Source organism: Copadichromis virginalis, linkage group LG17, assembly GCF_057382275.1.
Source record: "Copadichromis virginalis isolate Kocher_CV1m ecotype Utaka linkage group LG17, C_Virginalis_male_GT1.1, whole genome shotgun sequence".
Taxonomy (NCBI): domain Eukaryota; kingdom Metazoa; phylum Chordata; class Actinopteri; order Cichliformes; family Cichlidae; genus Copadichromis; species Copadichromis virginalis.
The window spans coordinates 39,910,520-39,930,427 of record NC_140634.1 but is presented as its reverse complement, the minus strand read 5'-3'; the positions used below and the strand labels follow the sequence as shown (position 1 = coordinate 39,930,427).

The following is a 19,908-nucleotide window of genomic DNA, read 5'->3' as shown; positions in this document are numbered from 1 at the left end:
ACCTCTCCAGCCAGTGAGCCTGTAACCGTGCTCAGCTCACCTCAGTCTCCTATAATACGATCGGTGTGTGTATATATATTTAAAAATAAAAGGTAAAGAAGCTATGATGCATTTTGGGATTATAACTGTTTAGGCCCAGATGTGCTTGGAGCCAGCTTTCATTTCCGATCTGTGCAGACGCTGGCTTATTCATAGGTGCGTAACATGAATAACAATAATGATAACCGTGCAGGAGCTGGATTCATTTACAGCACAGGCTAAGTTGGGGTGTTTAAAGGACAAATACATATTTAATTGTTGAAAAGTCCCTACATTTTATTTTATACAGTGATAGTTTTATTGTTTCATTTGGAGACCACCGACTTCACCACTTTAATTCAGAAGCACATCACAGATTATAACCTACATGCTGAGTAGGCCATTGGCTCATGGCTCCCCGTTTTCTGTGTGCTGCGGTGTGTTGAGGGCCGTCTGCCTACGAGAGAGGAATATTTAAATGTCTTGTGTTTTAATTGACGCCCGAACTAGAACTGTAAGCTCAGAAACGAGGAACAGCCCCCCATCTACCGGCAGCCTCTCCTCTGTCTCCTCTGCACACTGCGCACAGTCCGGAGCGGCTCAGTCTGCGCGCTGCACAGGGATCTCACTCTCACACTGCACAGCCGCAGGTAAGACTTTTTTCCATAGCTATTTATTCTTGAGGGCAACGCTTATAATAATAATAATAATAATAATAATAATAATATTAGTAACACAGAGAGGGCTTTGGGGGGAAAAACGAAAGGAGAAGCGGGCAGCGTGTGAAGCAATGCGCGACAGATCTGACGCGTGATAAAGACAGTGACATGGGTGATTTTGTCCAGGATAAAAGCGCAGATTTTATCGATCGGTGTGTGTTTAAAAAAAACTTATAAATATTTTTTCTTATTATTATTTTTTCCTGTTTGCCTAAATCAGTCTCGATTATGCACATAAATAATAGATTGGAGTTTGCACGCCAGTAAAATCGTGCGAAACACAAATGTACGCGTTTTATGAAAATACAGGCAAAATGTCGCTGTGTGCGTGATTGTGATATTATTATTATTATTTTCATTTTCATTATGTATTTGACAAACGTCAGTGGCCCACTGAGCCGACTCTCGCCATGTCAAACAGAAATGCTGACACTGGATTTTTGTGCTTTAGTGCTTTTCCAAAGCCTTAAAATAAATTCAATTCCTTAAAAAATAACAATAATAATAAATTAATCTTTAACTTGGATAAATCACTCTCACTGACTAAAGCGGGAATGACACACAAAATCACTGTTTTATTTCCTACCGGTTTTTTTAAAGACACTTTAAAAATACTGACGGTGTTATAGATTTTTAAAAAAAAGATATTTCAAAATAAAAGTGACTTTTTTTTCGTTTTGTAAAAAAAAAAAAACATATATATAGTTTGGTCAAAATCCGGAGTGAAATAAAAAGACAATCAGACAAATAAAACGCTTCAAGAATATATGTTTTAAATACAGAAAAAACAAAATAAACCAAACAGCAGCTACAAAGACCCCCCCCCCCTCGCCCCCCCCCCTCCCCTTGGTGTTCACTGACACATTGGTAAACGCTCTTCAGTCATATTAAATGTCACTGCTGGAGGCAACGGGCCACAACGGCGTTATTTATCGACATCAAGGCTTTCATTAAAAATAATAATAATAAAATTTTCTTTAAAAACTTCTTCATATTCAAAACACACCCTTTTGCCTAATTCGCAGAGAAGACGCAGAATGGCAGGAAAACTGCAGTTAAGATTAAAAATCGCACACAGAGCTGAGCTTATCGTTCCACTCGGGGCGTCTTTGTCCAGGTGAAATGAAATCCTCGTGTCCTTTTTGAGTGCCCCTTTTCCCCCCACCACTCTGCGGCTGGTGCCGGGACACTGCAGAGCGCAAATGAGCGTTATGGGTTTGACAACAGCTGCACGTCCAGCCCGTCCAGGAGGGTTCAAGCCTCGTCTTATAGCGCTGCTATCAAGGGGCCTCCAATTAAAGCCAACACAACTTCGCGTGTGTGTGCGTGCGAGCGCGTGTGTGTGTGTGTGCGCGCGTGCGGTGAGGTGGATGGGTGGTGGGAGGTTCACGTGATAATGTAACACGTCTTGAGATGAAGCATCCACACCTGCAAACCTCCCCGAGCTTTGCTAAATCTATTAACGGGACTGATGTTTGTCTGTTGTTTGTGAAAAATAATGCCGTCATCGATCTTACAAAGACCACAGCTCGCTGGCATGGATCCAGCTGGAAGGTCACGCGGCCAAAATCTCCAATTAATGAACAAATTAATTAAAAAAATATAGTTTTGTTGTCACCAGGTCTGCACTGCATACAGGAAGCGGAACGCGTTTTATTTCCTGGCTTTATTATTTGGGCAACAAAGCTTTCCACACCCTTTTAAAACTGACACAGATCGTTATTGCAGCCCCCCCTGCGCCCTGCGTAAAGCAGACCATCTTTGGAGATAGGGATGGAATTTTAAAAAGCATGAATTTCTAAAAATATGCAATAGCTGGTTGAGGTTTCCCTGTGGCGACCACCAACTGGAGGTCTCTCTCTCATCTCGCCTTTACTTCCACGTTGCTTCTTATAAAGCCCGTAAGAAGAAAAGCAGAAAGAAAGAGAAACACACAAACAAATGAAATGCGGAGACTACACAGTTCTCGCTGCTGTCAGATCAACTCTCCAGCAGGTAAACAAGGTTTTGGCCTAATTCAGCAGACAGAGAAAAGACGAAGGGCCGCGTTAATGAATCCTTGACAGTGGATAATGACTGCTTCAAAAGAGCGTTTAAAAGAGGGAGAGAGAGATTTCTATACATGTAAGCGTGCAGCGAGCTGTTCGGGTTATCCGAGTAAGGAGGCTGTCGTTACCTGGGATACATTTTATTCATTAATTAATTCAGTTTTTAATCAAATCTCATTCATTTGGGCTGAAAACAAATCACATTGTTTCAAAAATGTTCAATTGAACCTGTCCCCGCCCTCTAGCCTATCACTGATCACTGCCCCGCCCCAGACAGAATATTTATGTCACACACTGTGTGTGTGTGTGTGTGTGTGTGTGTGTGTGTGTGTGTGTGTGTGTGTGTGTGTGTGTGTGTGTGTGTGTGTGTTTTGGGGACCAAACCAAACACTCGGTCTGGTCCAGCTCGCACTTCCCAAAAACTCTGACCAACCAAAGTTTTATTAGAAAGTGTCTTTAAGCGACACCCCGTGAGACACGTGTTTATTCCCACTTGTGAGGCGTCCGGTGAAACCACAGAGGGCCTCGGTCGCCTGCTTGGGATGCAGATGATTTCATAAATAAATCTAATATATTTGCACCGACTTTGTGCAGCTTACGTTCCCGTCGTCTCGCCTTTAAATGGCAGAACAAACGTAATGAAAATGTCAGTACCATAAAGCAGTGGTCCAGAGTCGGGGGGTTTTGAGGGGAGAGTGACATCTCTTTGTTGCTGAATAGAAATCAGCGGCGATGCAGGGAGAGAGAGAGATGGGGAGAGAGAGGGAGGGAGGGAGAGAGGAACTCCTCCTACCAAATTATTCAGACTGGGCCGGCTCTGCTCTCTTCACAAATAGGACACGGTTCTCAAATCCAGGCAGTCCCAACCTGACCTCCAAGCACCGAGGAGCCCCGGACTGGGAAACTGGGAGAGAGAGAGAGAGAGAGAGAGATCACCAAAAAGAAACAACAACACACAAAAAAACTTTGTGTCATTATTTTGGCCAGTGTTCACACTCCCTCCCCTCCTCCCTCCTCAAACTCCACCACCACTTCCACACCGGCCTGTCGCATCATTTGGACTATATGTTGTTTTTTTTGGGTTTTTTTCCTGGAGGAGAGACATTCACAGGAAGAAGGAGAGCTCCTCCTGCCCCACTCACGCTGTAGTTTCTTCGTTTTGTCCTTTTTCTTCCCGTTGCTTCTGCTGAGGAGGTGATCTGAATCTCTGGGGTTGTGTCTATTTTTTCCTTCTTCTTCCTTGTGCCTCTTTTTTAGAGCCTCAGAGCCCATTTGGATGCGCTGAGAGAGCGGGGCGCAGCGCTGCAGTGCATTATATGGAAGTTGTGGGCTGCAAGACAGAGGCAGGCAGTTGCACGTTGCGTCCAGGACCTGGAGCCATGCTTTTCCACGGGATCTCCGGGGATCACATCCAAGGAATCATGGAGGAGATGGAGAGAAGGTCGAAAACGGAGTCACGCCTGGCGAAGGGCATGCAGCTGAACGGAAGAGAGTCGGTAAGAGCCAGGCCGAGCCGTGTGTGAAATAATGGCTAAAAAGTCGCGTTAGTCTCACTTACCGCAAGACCGAAAAACGGCACGTTAACGTGCCCGGAAACGTGCAGACATTTGGGTGGTAAGTAGGAGGCCAGTGAGGAGGATTCTCGTCTTTATCCATATTATTCCATTGGATATGATAGATTTCATAGCAGCAGTATTCTTTTAATGGCTGCGTCTTCTTCTTCTGCACAAAAATAATTGGCGTGAACGACAGCTTTTAATTCTGGTGTCGTTATTTCTAAATATATTTAAAGCACCGTTTTAGTCTTGTCATCAAATAAAACAAACATTAATGTCGGCGTATTATTTCTCTGACAGCGTTTTGCATTTTCAGTTTCATATTTGCAAATAGAAGCCGACCTGATTTTTTTTTTTAAATTAAAAATGATTAATTTTAGCATTTTAAATTTATTCGTAGATGGATTTAATTTCAAAACACGAACATCGTCTGTATTTTTCCTTCATACGTATAATAGGTAAATAGGCTTAATTCATAGACGCGTTGTTCCATAAGAGCTATTTGCACATCAAGCTGCTGTAGCATAACTGAGGGTTTCACAGGCAGCTTTCCAGGTTTAAAAAAGAAAAGTTGAATTTTATGGCCAGCATTTCGTTTTTTTGCTTTTCTTCTTTTAAGCACAATGTTGTGACGATTTTCCCAGCAGTGGTTTGAAGCAGTCAGCTGCCATGAGCCTTGTTTTCCTTCTTTGTCCCAGAACATGCCTTCTATGAGCCCAGAGAAGCCAGCCCTGTGTGCCGGCTGTGGCGGCAAGATTTCGGATAGATACTACCTCCTGGCCGTGGACAAACAGTGGCACCTGCGGTGCCTCAAATGCTGTGAATGTAAACTAGCGCTGGAGTCGGAGCTAACGTGTTTTGCCAAGGATGGGAGTATCTATTGCAAGGAGGATTACTACAGGTAAGAAAACTGAAAGTTTAGCGTTTCAGTTTTACGGGCTTGCTCCTAAAATCGTGTGTCCCTCTTTCCCCTCTGTAACCTAAACCCAAATCTACTGACCCAGTTCGACAGTGACCTATTTATATATGATATTAGTTTCCAGCTCATAAATAACCATTTTAGCAATCATTGTGAGCAGTCAGCGTTAGCCCTTCATCAACAGGCTGCCAGGCCTCGGACCGAAAAACATCCCAGCTGTCACTAACGTGGGCTGCCTGCTGTTAACCGGGAATAAGTTTTAACAATGAAACTGTGCTTTCTCTCTGTAGCTTGGTGTGTAATGCAAACACGAACTTAATGCATAAGTCACCTTCTTATCCAAACTCTTATTATTATTTAATTATTATTATGTTAAAGTAATATGAGAGTAGCTCCAGAAAAACAGCTGGACAAAAATGTCCTATCCTATATTCTTAACGCACATTTTTACGGCACTGCTTCGGCTCAGGCCGGGATGCTGTTAGTTACGCTCTGTAATTATTACATACTTGTGTATTTACCTTCTGATAGTGTTGCTGAACATATGCTTGTATTATTCGTGTGTCGGAGGAAAGCAAACGGGCTAGCGTTCGTGGGTTTTATTGTCGAGGTTGTGTAGCGACTCTGCGCGCACATGTACACACCCAGTTCTGGGCCAGATGTGGCTATCAGAATGCAACCTCAAAATATAGGCCTGCTTTAGTGATCCTGTGCAGGACGCTGGAGCCACGCTAAGGCGCATGGAGGCCGCTTAAATAAGGCAGGCCTTACTTTTAGCTCGTGACACTGCGGGTTATATTTTAGTTTTTAGTCCCGTCCCCCCCCCCCCGTGCTGTTTGTCCACTCTGGTCTTTATGGATGAGGAGTCTTGACTGTGTGTCTGTTCCAGAAGGTTCTCCGTGCAGAGGTGCGCGCGTTGCCACCTCGGGATATCGGCCTCGGAGATGGTGATGCGAGCGCGCGACTCCGTGTACCACCTGAGCTGCTTCACGTGCACCACTTGCAACAAGACCCTGACCACGGGCGATCATTTCGGCATGAAGGACAGCCTAGTGTACTGCCGACTCCACTTCGAGACGCTGGTGCAGGGGCCGGACTACCACCCCCAGCTCAACTTCGCCGAGCTGGCAGCCAAGGGAGGCGGCCTCACTCTACCCTACTTCAACGGCACCGGGACGGCACAGAAGGGAAGGCCACGCAAGAGGAAGAGTCCGGCCATGGGGATAGATATACCGAGCTACAACACAGGTGAGACAGCTGAGCTGCTCGGAGCTTCATTTCACATCGAAAAACAACAACGACGACGACGACGCGCTCACAATAAAAAAACCCTTTTTAGTTTTGGTGTGGAATCGCTCACATCTGCTTGAAGTTTTAGTGCATGGATGTTTCCAGCAGAAGAGGACAGTGAAACCAGGAAAAACATGCCGAGCTATAATGTTGTCATCGCACACAAACCCATGAAATTAAACATTAAGCAGATTCTCGCGAACATTAAGGAAACACCAGTTTAGGAACCCTCCGCTGCACAGTGAGCGACTGAAATGATAAAGGCTGTCAAACGGTGCTGCCTTAATTAATCTTTTTCCTCTTTCCATTTCTTTCCTTAAAAAAAAACAAAAAAAAAACAAAATCGAGTGAATCAGAAAAAATCCAGCGAAATCTCGCAAATTCGTTTTTTTGATGGGCAGTTGCATTTTTTTCTGTCGCTTTTTAGTTGTAGTCGGGCCCTTCAGTATCCCCTCTGTAACACGCCTATTATTTCAATAAATGAAATGGATGCACTCGTTGCCTTGTTGGGTGCCTCGTAGTAAATGCACGTGAACGTCTTGCACCGGCGCTCCGAGCTGCGGGCTAATTGATCCGTCCACGCGCGCGTCTTTTACGCATCATTTCCGCCAACAGAATGATCGAAAGTTGACCTCGCCGCCGACCTGCTCATCGACTTTTATAATTAGAACGAATTTAGGTCATAACACGTGAAAAACAACGCGTTTGAATGGAGTAAACGTAATATAGAAAATAAATCGTGGACAAAAAAATGTCCGAATATTCCGCGTGTTTCACTTTTATGCGAGAAACAAAAAAATTAATTTAAAAAACCGCTGGAAAGCGCAAATGAAGCCAGTGTTAAACGCAGGTTTCACGTAAAATGCTGCACTGGATCGTCGAATGTTATAAGCCGACCCCGGCCCTCCCTGCAGTGTCCCCATTTTGTTCTTGCTTTCTGCGAATTAGTGTGCGGTTGAGAAAGTTTGGCATTGTGCGCCAAGTTTCCTGTGTTCCTAGTGAATGGGTAGGAATAGGGGTAATCTGCGCGTTAATTGTTCTTTGTTAATTGAAGGTGACGTTGGAATCCCTGGCCTCCCGTGCGGCGGTCAGCACAGTTCTCAGGGACAGAGCAGCGCCGCGCAGAGGGGCCTGCTGCAGGGAGAGGCCAGGGGCTGAAAACACAGCACCGTACAGTCAGCGCTCCGGTTAAATGAGCTTCGGTTTGTTATTCCTAAACACAATTCTAGGGGATTATGCAAATTCCAGTTTCTCACTGATGCTCTAATAGGAAAAAAGCCATTGTAGTCCCGTGATTTTGTTTCTGTAGTAAGAATAAGAGATTACGCTTATTCTGCCAAAGCGTTATAACAGAGGACAAGTTAAAATAAAATAGAAATAAAATCCACGCTCACAGAAAAAGGCCCAAAGCGCAGTTACAGTGATGTCCATGTGAATTAATTGGTATGCTCCGCAGACACAATAAAAGTCCCAGAGGGAATATAATCGTGTTCATTTGGGACTCGAGTGGAAACACCATCAATTTTTAAAAGGATATTTTTGTTTTTAGCCACATGTAATTAATTTAAACGTTAAAATGTTAAAATGAGCTCACAAATGAGAGATTTTATTTTATGTTTTAAAATTAAATTAAAACGGCATCAACTGAAATAAATATATATTTATTTCAAAGCACTCTTTTGCCTCCACTGGGCTCTGCATTACGAACACACTTTTATAGCATCACTGTGTTGTTCATATAAGTGGCTGCACAGATCAGCAGGCTCTTATTCATAACAAATAGGAAGAGGTTTTGTTTGAGGTTTTTGTTCCTGCTTTTGCAGCACATCCATGTTTGTTTTCACCAGGGAAAGGTGTGTGAGTCTGCTGTGGATTCCACAGCAAAGCTGGTCTTGTTTGGATACAGAGACCCCTAGTGGGTAATATCTAGTTAAACACGAGCCAGTGAAGACTGGAACAGAAGAGCACAAATGTCAGTGATTGTTAGGTTAAAGCTGGATATTCAAACATAATGAAAGCCTTTCACACGTATCAGCATCGCTGTTCTTCTTTTAAATGATGTGTAATTTAGCCCCAAAATGGCTCAACAGGACACACTTTAGAATTGAGAAATCCTACATTTCTATATTTTTGCTGCTTTTGCAGCCACGTAAAAGATTCAGATACTTTAGACGTGCTTTCCTGAAAACACTTCTTTTATGTGAGGATCAAAATAAATACATTTTCATTGTATGTTTTTAGACGAAATCTCATAAAGTCTGGGACAATAAAAAAAATCAAATTGTGTTTGAAAAAAGCCTTTTTTCTCGCAGTGACAAGCAACACTGCTAAGCAGCGCCTGCGTTTAATTTACTGGATCCGTTTTAAGTATTTTACACACTAAGCTACTGACAAATGAGGCCCATTAGGCCTATTAGTCTTTGCAAACACAAGCAGAAAGGATTTAGCCCCGTCCCAGCGTACAGTTAAAATTCATCATTTTGCTGTTTTTTGTTTCAGATCTGCTCACGCAGACACGAGCCGCACGCCGCGGTTTACTTTCCTTTTAGCCGGTTCAGTCAGCTTCTCGGCTTGTTGAGGATTTTAATTGTTATCAGCACTTTGACGATACGCCGTGACGACACAGAACAGCTGTTTCTGCCTTAGCCTGTCAGTGGAAATCTTTTGTCTCTTTTTTCATCAGCGTCAGTTGGAAATCACTGGAATGAAGCTGTTTTCTTATGGTTATAGCGGTGCTAGTGGCCTGGGGCACAGTGCAAATGAAGTCTGACACAGAGGGCTGTTTATCCAAATGTAAACTGACCTGCCGAAGTTTCTTTTTTAAAGCCCGCCTCACGCTCTGCCCTCTCTTCAGGCTGTAACGAGAACGACACCGATCACTTGGACCGGGACCAGCAGGCCTACCCTCCGACGCAGAAGACCAAACGCATGCGGACCTCCTTCAAGCACCATCAGCTGCGGACAATGAAATCCTACTTTGCCATCAACCACAACCCCGATGCCAAGGACTTAAAGCAGCTGGCCCAGAAAACAGGCCTCACTAAGAGAGTCCTACAGGTAAGCAGAGTCATTGCTCCTACTAAAGTCGCTCACCCCACCTGTGTGTCTGCACGCCACTCCTCCTCCTCATTGACACCAAAGTGATCATTGATGTCGTCATCTTTTTTAGTTTTGCTTTCTTTTGTTGGTCCATTCAGTCATTAGATGTATATCCAAGGGGTTTATCTGGAATTTGTAGATGTTGTTTCTTTCTTTCTTTTTCTTTCTTTTGGAGGGAAAGAAAGGAGAAAGCAGTTAACTCTTATATTGCTAACTTTGTTAGTAGCCAGAGTGCACTTTTACTTTAGAAGAGAGAAAAAAGGTGTAATGAAAGTCTCACAGTTAAAAACAACCAAATCAACCAAATCAGTAAATTGTAGCATTTTGTTTTGATTTGCTATAAAAATCCACATTCTTGTATTGAGTGTTCAGCACAGACTCACTGGTTCATTGTTACCTTGCCCCTTAAGCCCCAACTAATGTATCATACAAAGATTCATATACTTGAGACAACTTTGAAACAGTAACAGCTGTGATAACTTGACTTGTAAGCTAATGTACACATGATCTGATACTTTCTTTAAAAAAGAAAAGAAAGTTCCTTAAAGCACTAAAAGTAAAAGCCACATTGGGATTGGTTTGCAGGTTTGGTTCCAAAACGCAAGAGCCAAATTCAGAAGGAACGTTTTGCGACAGGAGAATGGAGGTGTTGATAAGGCTGATGGCACCTCACTCCCTCCGCCCTCATCCGACAGTGGGGCCCTGACCCCCCCCTCCAGCGCGGCCACACTAACAGACCTGACAAACCCCTCTATCACTGTAGTGACCTCCGTCACCTCTAGTTTGGACAGCCATGATTCGGGGAGCCCTTCGCAAACTACCTTGACAAACCTTTTCTAACAAGCTATCTCTAGCAGACTGATTCTGTTTGGGTTTGTTTCCCCTTTTTCTTTCTTTTACTTTTCTTTCTTTGTTTTCTTTCTTCAGTTTCACATTTTATTTTTTTAAAGTGACACCTTTAAGTCAAGCAGAGACAGCTCCTTGGAACACAAAGTGCTGCACTGTGCACGCAAACAAGAGCAACAAGAGCAACAAGCAGCAGCGACCGCATTAAGACACGAGGAAACCATTTTAATGTGTAGCATTTGAAACTGCAGATGCAGAGATTGACTCGGGATGGGACGTTTTTGGAGGCGAAGGCTTTAGGAAGGAAAAAAAGTTTGCCTGGAAAACTTAATTTGTACATTTGTCTTGAATTCTGGTTAAAAAAAGAGTGAAAACGGGCCCTCCTTAATTTATGCTTAATTGGTCAATTTTAAAATCCTACCGCTATTTCGCCCTCAGATTCCTGTACATGTATGCACTGTGTTCGCACTCTCCGATTTAAACATTTTGTTTCTGTTTTGGACTCATTTGGGAAAAATAAACTTGTAGAATGTTCTGTATATGGGTAACTCCAGAAAACAGGCTTTAATTATTTCCGAATGTTTCGGTCTTAAAGACCGAGTTGGATGGAATCAGAGCTGCACGTGAGAAAAAGAAGACGAAGGAGAAAAATGTGCAGATAGGAAACTTTACTGTGACGAGGAGAGAGAAGCAAATCCCTCAATCTGTACAGTGGTAACTGTTCAACGTGTGATGTCGTCACCTTTTCGACAATTAGAAACCGGCCAGAGAAATTCTGATTGGAGAGCAGTTAACGATTGTTTTCACGACGGAGCACTTTTTGGTTTTTTGCCTTTTTTTTGTCGTTGTCTTGTTGGCCTCACGGATTAACCACGGATAAAAAGCCTGGTGAGCGTAGATCCACAGCTAAACTCGATTGCACAGTGACAATATACTGCCCAGTGAAAAGTGCATTATTGTTTTTATCATGTTGCTCAGGGTAACGATGTGATCTTGGGGAAAAAAGAACAGAGCAGGGCGAGGGGCGAAGCGGCCGCGACGTAGATTTGTAGAGCTGACATGAACATTCAAATGACCTCACATAGGTGGAGTCGTGAGAGGCAGCCAGCGGGAAATCGCTGTCCGTGTGTTCTCCTTTCCGGCCGTATATTTCTGCTTTGTTTAACGACACTTGCCACTGAACAGACCAAAAAAAGGGAAAAAGAAAAACCACCACGTTTCTTCTGGCTGAAAGGTAGAGAGCGAGAGAAAAGGAAAGGGCGAGCAAATCTTCAATGGAGTCGACGCATTTCGTCGTGAGCGGGTGTCACGGTTTGTTCTGTCGGGGGCAAAGGTGGCGCCCCCGATCTACTCGATGGAGTAGATGCCTAACTCAGTTCTTCTATGTGCCTTACGCTATAACTTGGGAGAAGTTTGTGAAATTCAGGATCTATGTGTTCTTTGTTAACTGATTCACATCCTTTTTGGCGCCTCACTAGTTTTGTACTGTTTTGCATCTTATCTCCGAAGATCTTTTTATGGTGTATCCTGTTAAAAAGGGGGCAGCGATGTCACGGAAAGCATTTGTGCACTCTTTCAGATATAGTTGGGTAATCCGAGAACCTTATATATTGATCTTCGTGTTAATAGTTGAGTACAGTAAGTGTTCTATCAAGATTGTCCATGTTTCCCTGTTTCTTGACAAAGATGGTGTATAGAAACTATTTCCCCTTAAATATTTATGGACCAAACGGTTGTTATATATCTTATTAAATTTGTGTGAATAAAAAAAAATACTTTGCTTTAAATGGGTTTTTATTTTTCATTACACTCGCCATTGTTCTGTTCTTTCTTGGATACAGTTGTTTTTTTTTTTTAGTTTTGTTTCTCACATCAACAAACGAGAAAGCATTCAGTTATTAATGACCAGTTAAACGTCCTCATTTTTGCCTCCATTTTTAATTTCTACTTCCTCTTTTATGATGTTTATGGTTTTAACGTAATGCCCCATGGATTTGCATCTAAACCCTGCAGTCGAAAATATGAAATTGCTTTTTAATGCATGAACATGGCTTTAAATTTTAAATTAAAGGAATGCTGCAAAGCATATATTGATTTCTATCTATATATATATATATATATATATTTATGCATAACATATTGGTAAACCTAAAATGAAGTAAGAGTAAATGCAGACCGCGTAAAGCCAGGTTGCTCTGTAGTTAATATATTCTTACTCTATCATTTCTTTCAGGGAGAACAAATCTTGGGGCATTACAGCCATACATCCCGACGTTTGAAAATTCCCTAAAGTATTAAGAGAAGGGGAAAACTTTGATGGGAAATCCTCACCATTGAAGACAAAGACAATATTAGCATAAGATTAGAGCGTAATGAGAGCGAAAGGGCAACCGACAGCAACAACAACATAAAAGATTAAAACCCCCAAACCTGTTTCAGTTGCAAATGTACAACAGGTGATTTTTGTTTTGCTTAAAGTTTGTCCATCAGCGGAGGAGACCCCCCCAACCCCCCACCGTGTATGATATTTATGATGTGAACGCAAATCTTTCTGTACTGGAGTGGTTCAATGCACAAAAGTGATAATAAAATGTAACATAGTGTAGAGAAAAACAGAAGAGGCAGAACGTGATTCAACACACACACCTGCACACGCTACAGGGTCTACACTCACACACGCACACACACGTGCGCGCGCGCTGCTGCCCCCGTGCACCTCATCCAAGAACCAGCTTGCTAAATAGAAGTTTTCTTTTGTCACGAGTGTCATTTGGTAAACACGCGGCCTCCTTGAAACTCGGCAGCAGCAGGATGCCCATCAAATATGATGAGTGTATGAAGAGGACTGCAGAGCTGAAGCTTTGCCATCTGGCTGCACCGAGGGAAGGAAGTGAAAAGGAAAAAGAAGAGATTCTCATTTTGCATGCACCTCGTCATCTTGTTAACATTTTTTCCTTGAGATGTATATTATTATTATTTCCTTTGATTTACTGTATGATTTATTGTCAGCTGCAAAAATAAAGCATATGAAAATCAAGTCCCCGAAGCACATGCGGTACCTCACGTGGGAAAAAACACTCCAAATGTCACAGTGAGGACATTGATAGCACTGCTTCAAGCTCATTTGTTCTTGACATTCAGCTTGCTGTCAAGGGTGAAGCGTTGCTGCTTTCTTACCTCGTCGCTGTGGATATTTATGAAAGCGGCAGATCTCCAGTTTCTCGCAACATTCCTAAATATTTCGCTCGGACGCCCGAGATTCCTGCTTTTCCATGTGTGTATGTCTAAAAAAAGCCAAACCATATTTATGGTGTACTGCCGTTGTTTCAGCTCTATTCCAGTGATATAAAATTATTTATTCATTTGAACACGTGATTGTTTTTGTAATAAAGGATAAAAACAACCAATCAACCTCATACTGACCAGTGTGATTTACGCCACATGAGATATCGTGTGGACCGTCTACTATAGGCAAGAATTCCACCTCATAGGTGTGCTGTGTGCGTACTTTGTGTAAAAGGAGGATACACACGCCATATAAAGAAGGTATGTTGTGGAAAGGGGGAAAAAACATGCACAAAGAAAGGAGGAGGAGGGGAGAGAGAGACTGAGCCACATGGGGACCAGTAAACAGGCTGGTGTTGAATTCCAACAATGTGGAAAACAGCAAACACTTCAGTCAGTCCAAGAGGAAACCTCAGTCACTGGGGTGCCTGTGCTGTGCTGTGGCAGCGGGGCTGTGTTCCACAGGTCTGACGGGAGGACGGTGGGCGGGTTGACACCGCAGAGCTACAGGAAGCAGGGCTGGAGCAGACACACAAACAAACACAGCCAGCCCCGCTCGGCGCTTGGAGCCGCAGGATAAAAATTCTGGACCAAATCGCGGCCCTGCTCGACAAGTATTTCAGGGGTTTGCTGCTGGTGGCTGTGATGCATCTCATCGGTAATGTTTGTGTTTGTCAGAGCAGTGGCAGCGCTGCTCCTTCATCACGGAATATTAAAAGGTGCACATGGAGAAAGGATATTTGCATGGAAATAAATATATAACAACAGTACACTGTAAGCATTTGTGCACTAAAAGTATTTTCTTTAAATCAGTGAATGCTTTTAAATTCAAATAAAATATCCTTGTTCATGCAAAGGCAAGAACGAGGTTGTGCTCGCAGCAACAGGAGATGAATGCAGGCCCTCTGTCGACTGGTATCCTACTCTGCCTTTCTTCCTTCTGTTAAATGACAGCTGTGTACTACGATGATAGAAAAACAACGCCGACAACAGTGTGTGCTTTCAGTCACACGAGGATTCGTTGAAACACTGTGGCTGATCCCGACATATGTGGTGGTCCAAAAAAAGGGGGAAAAAAGTTCATTTACAGATAAAGCAGATGGGTTTCTGCTCAGCATATAGCGCTTTAGTTTCAGTCTACATCCATTTAATTCCACTTATCCAATTCAAGGTCACGGTGAGGCTGGAGCCGATCCCAGATGGTTGCAGGTTGGCCAGTCCAATCAGTCAATTCAACGTGGATCATGATGTACAATGCAAGAGTGCTTTGATCAAACATGTAAAGCCATCGTGATTTTAGCTGTAAAAACCACCTGCAGAAATGCAACTTTCTGTGGTCAGAGCAGGCTCGTTGGATTTACAAACAAAACATGCATTTGTGCAAATTTTGAAGGGTTTGGTTTTTAACGTCGGCTTAAGCTTGTGACATTTGCAACCAAGGTTTGATATTTGATATGTCTGTCTGGAAAAATATGTTATACGGAAAGGTCAAATGAGAAACCAGCTCCAAGGATGAGGATTCTGCCTGTCATCACAGGGGAAAATCTCCAGGCCCCACGAACCAGGTCGACGTCAGATTCAAATGAAATCAGGAAAAAATAAATACTTTGCTGAGCGTGCATCTAGTTCTAGATGTTGCAAAGCAACAAGTGCAAAACTCAAAGTGTGTTTCTGCAAGCGCACATTGCACGAGGTCGCACATACATTATCACACATTATCGCACGCACGGTGACAGGCGACAGGGTCGAAACAAAGTATGGAACAATCACCGAGGCATAGGGCGCACCTGCAGTTTACATGTTGCTCTGATAGTGTTGTTTCTGTTGTCACTCTGTGTGTGTGTGTGTGTGTGTGTGTGTGTGTGTGTGTGAGATATTCTGCCAGTTCCGCCTCAGTTGCCTCCTCTCAGTGCTAGGCACCCATTTAACCTCACCTCGCACACCAACCACCCTGCTAACTCAGACACACACCGGCACCGTGACACACACATAGACAGATGTCAGAAGGGTGACGATGTGAATGAAACACAGCCCCACAGCTGTGTGTGTGTGAGAGAGAGCTGCACAAGTGTGAGACTGAGGCCTGCCCCTCTGGCTGATGCAGAGCAGGTGGAGAGATCCAGCGTGCTGGGTGTTTGCCAAGAGAAAGGACCACACCAACAAATACGGAGCACATGCAGGGAAACGTAACAGACACGCCGAGCAGACGCGCACAAACAAAAGCAGGCGGTGAAAAGCAGCTTTTGTAAAAGCGATATAGATAGAAATATTATGCCCGTTTTGTCCTTCACGTTATCACAAACTATCTCTCCTGTGCCTCGTTTGCACAGTGCTCTCCACATGCCATAAATCCTCCATTTCTCTGTTGAGCTGTTATTCTATATTTACACCTGTTTGTTATGTGACGGCTCACATCTAGACAACCTTGAAAATGCTGCGATCAAGGCTGATAACTACAGGTTGCGATTGCACTTTGAAGACAAAACAACATTAATTAGCGAATAAAATGGAAATGCAGGCATCACATGCACGCTGCCTCCAAGTTCGCCTGGGTATTTGGAGAGAGAGACGGGGAGATACAACATTTCATACATATTTCCATCTGTAATCCCTCTCTCTTTTCCTGTGATAGCTGTGCTCTGTGAGGTACATAAACAGGATGCTCGTCTGCATTGATAAGGCATGCTTCAGTGTGTGACAGGTCATCTTTGTACTGGAGGAGTGTAACCTCTCAGTTCTTGCTAAACCTTCAGGATGCACGCAGATCCTCTCCCCTCCATCTGCTGGTCTCTATGAAGTCTGCACCCGATCACAGGAGCTTTGACTGCAGCTTCTGTCTCTACCACATTGCAGTCACACCTAACCCCTGAGCCAGATCAACAACACGCAGGAAAATAAAAAGACGCCAACATTTTCTTTTTAAGTGTTTAAAATGTGCTTTCAGCCTCTGGGTGCAAAAAAAAATCTGCAAATTTATCAGTGAAAAGCTGGAATGCACTGAAACCTGCACACGTGTTCACAGCTAATACTGCTATTGTGCAAATTATGTGAAATTGACCGTTTTTTCTTTATTTCACAGTGTTTGAGTTTGGCCTAAAGTGTGTCATGTTTACAAATAATCAGATGAATTATTGTCTAATTGAGTTGGTCTTTGTATAAACGACTTCATTTTTTAATGTAAAAAAAATTGCAAGTAAACTCAGATTAATTTTAAGCTTTCTGTAGTCTTTTTAGCTTGGATCACATGTCTAACCTCAACAATGCAAATTTCCATATTATTTCAGGTGGGAGTGTTTGGAGTTACGTTTAACTGAAATTCCACTCTTTTTTTGGGAGTGACCAGTATCTGATCTTCCCACATTAGATCACTACTAATCTTGTTTTACATAAACGACTTCGCATCCCGCTGCACCAGTGGTGTCACAGCTTAAGCTCTCTAACATAATAATGATACAATAAATGAGTAGAGGACCACCTGTTTTAGCTAACATCCATTCCCTGCATGCTTCCTTGGAATGCTACAGGATTAATGGGCAACTGTAAAGTACGGTCAGCAGACAGATGTTCATCCAGTGGTTCTAAAATTCCAGGAGGGGTTAAATAATATGGAATATGTTATGGAAACTTTCAGACTATTTTTGTTTGCTAAGCCAATTAACGCTGACTTATGAATAGAATTTTTTTTTATTCCAATTTCTTTAGATCTCTTAAAAACCACCACAAGTGATCAGGCTTTTGAACTGCTGACATTCTGCACACACCATGACACACTCACTACAACCACTGGACTCTACACACTGCCACTTTAAATCTTTACTGCACAAGTTTTTGCACAAACTGTAAATACCAAACAGTTGTCTTACGTTCTATAATATTTAATAATTTAGTATTTTGTTATTTTTATTATTATTTTCCTCTTTAATATAACTGCACACTTCTATATGTTCATGTAAAGCTGAGGAGCAGAAGCCAAAGAATTTCATGTGGCTACACTGTTTATCTGTACGTGACAATAAAACTTGAAAAATGCCACCGTGTGGCAGACATTAAATAGTATTTTGCTTTGCAGTGTGTTCTAAAAGGTAATCTGAGGAAACTGAACAGGTGGAGGACAAAAGATGAAGCATCATGGCTGATGAACTGATGATGCAGATTTCATGTCCTATAGGAACAAAATCCAGCAAAGACCTGACACAGCACATGCAGGAGGCATCTCGCCATTCAGCTGATCCACCTGCTGTTTGCCTCGTCAGAAATGGTCAAGAAGCCATTTTTAATAAAATGCCAAATTACAGTAGAACTGGCTGAAAAGCAGTGGTAGTAGGTTTCATGGAGTGATGAATCCAAATCTAAATGACATCAATATGCAACACTCTCATTCATGGATGGGGCTCCCCAGAGCCTAGACCTCAGCAGTGCTGAAGCAGTGTGGGATCATTTTGACAGGAAATGGAACAAAAGGCAGCCAACATCTAAAGCAGACCTTTGAATGTCTTTCAATGAGCCTGGAGAACTATTCCTGAAGACTACTTAAAGAAATGAGAAGAAAGCTTGTCTAAAAGAGTTGAGGAATAAAAGTGGTCATGCTAAATGTTGACTTTCAGAAACTCTGGTTTGGCGCTATACTGGATTTCCGTGTGTTTTCCCAGAGAAATACAACGAAACGAGGTCTAACAACTTTGGTTGTTGTTTTTATTGCCATCACTTATGGAATATCGGAACATTCACGCTGCGGCCAAATTCTTGTAAATTCAGGCTCGCTGTCATCAGTTCTCATTTGTGGGAATATTGTTCAGCATGTGTGTTCAAACACATCAGAGTTAAATGTCACACTTACAGTAAAAGGTCTCTGTAAACTCAGCGATTCAACCTACTTCATTTCCCCTGGAGGAAGAACCTTTTCCATGCTGGTTACCTGCGAGCGACACCTGAAAGTTTGGAAAGGAACAGAGCGAAATAGATGAGAATGCTTCCCTTTCTAAAAAAAATATCCCCAAATCAAAAGGAGATCCTCTCTGTTAAATAAACAATAAAAAAAAGAACACAAAAAGTTTGCCATTGGTTTAAAGCGCCACATCAGTGCACAGAGCCACTTTTAGAACAATGGAAACCCAACACGATTATTAAACAGTTTTCTACCAAACACGTGGAGGCATGCGTGTTGAACTACAGGAACTCGGGGTGCAGCTCCCCTTGCAGACTGATGCATTACTTTTCATCCATCCATCTAATTATTCCCTTAGAAACCTGAAATTTGAAGATACAAAAGACCATCCCTATCTGTCACTGAGCGGCATTGATCTTATTGAGAGAAAATGTGGGTGTAGAGGAAACCCAATATAACTCATGCCATTAAATTCCACACAGCATTATTCACATACAGAATTGACAGATTTCTGTGAGACGTTTCTTTTAATCTTCAACTGTTGTTGAAGAAAAAGGGGGGAAAAAATCCCACACTCCAGGCATCTCTCCTTTCTCCATATTTGCAGTGAGGTTAACAAAAAAGGCGATTGAAGTAGGGAGAAAAAACACAGCCCCACCTAACTTGTTGATTATTAACAATGGGGATGGGAAGAAGACAGATGTGTTTCCTGTGTATCAGCGCTGTTTGAATTGTCAGTCTGAAATTACTGCTGAAGCTCTTATCAAAGCAAAGTAAGCTGATCAGTTCCAGTTGCGCTCGCTGTCCACGCGAGTCAATCCGCGGCACCATTTTTTGTCAATAAATTCTCCTAATATTCCCAATTACAGACTCTGCGCGTGTCATGTGCACACGTGCAATGATGGCAAGCGAGACTGTGAGCAAATAGCCGAGAGTATGCGTGTGGATCAGTGGATTCAGCGCAACCTGGCTGCCTGAACACACTTAAACCTTCTTACACTGCCTCAACAGATTGTCATGCAAATTCTGAGCAAAGTTGGAATACCAAATATTTTAGTTTTGTTGCAACTTAAGAATGACATCCTAGACAGTGGTGGGCGGTATGAAGAAAAACGCAACGATTCTTAGCAAAGATTGCCATAAAAAAAAAAAAACCCCAAGTCGAGATAATCGCGGGAGGCTTGGACAACAGGCCCACTTGAAGTGGGCCATCTTGCCCTATGAAAGCTAGGACCATCTTCTG

General features: G+C 42.8%; 1 protein-coding gene and 1 long non-coding RNA gene across 4 annotated transcripts; one reads left to right on the top strand and one right to left on the bottom strand.

Moving 5' to 3' along the window:
- The first annotated feature begins 412 nt into the window (after positions 1 to 412).
- On the top strand, positions 413 to 13,902 carry lhx9 (LIM homeobox 9). 3 transcript variants are annotated; one of them, XM_085436341.1, is made up of 6 exons: positions 413 to 668; positions 4,043 to 4,281; positions 5,040 to 5,242; positions 6,153 to 6,508; positions 9,405 to 9,607; positions 10,235 to 12,722. In XM_085436341.1, the coding sequence occupies exons 1-6, from the start codon at positions 497 to 499 to the stop codon at positions 10,487 to 10,489; spliced, it is 1,428 nt and encodes a 475-aa protein (XP_085292467.1). In that variant the 5' UTR covers positions 413 to 496; the 3' UTR covers positions 10,490 to 12,722. The 3 variants fall into 3 exon arrangements, with proteins under 3 accessions (XP_085292467.1, XP_085292466.1, XP_085292468.1); XM_085436340.1 differs by having other exon boundaries at positions 414 to 668; positions 6,150 to 6,508; XM_085436342.1 differs by lacking the exon at positions 10,235 to 12,722 and adding an exon at positions 12,729 to 13,902 and having other exon boundaries at positions 418 to 668; positions 6,150 to 6,508.
- Positions 3,086 to 19,755, bottom strand: LOC146689962 (uncharacterized). Its single transcript, XR_014915939.1, has 3 exons — positions 18,655 to 19,755; positions 9,649 to 9,815; positions 3,086 to 3,689 (listed from the first exon to the last, which is right to left on the bottom strand). It is a non-coding gene; the product is annotated as an uncharacterized LOC146689962 (long non-coding RNA).
- Positions 19,756 to 19,908: the final 153 nt, after the last annotated feature.

Coding starts and splice junctions, on each gene's coding strand:
- lhx9 (XM_085436340.1), top strand. CDS start 497: ATGTCTTGTGTTTTAATTGACGCCCGAACTAGAACTGTAAGCTCAGAA. Junction 669..4,042: donor CTCACACTGCACAGCCGCAG/GTAAGACTTTTT, acceptor CCTCTTTTTTAG/AGCCTCAGAGCCCATTTGGA. Junction 6,509..9,404: donor TATACCGAGCTACAACACAG/GTGAGACAGCTG, acceptor CCCTCTCTTCAG/GCTGTAACGAGAACGACACC.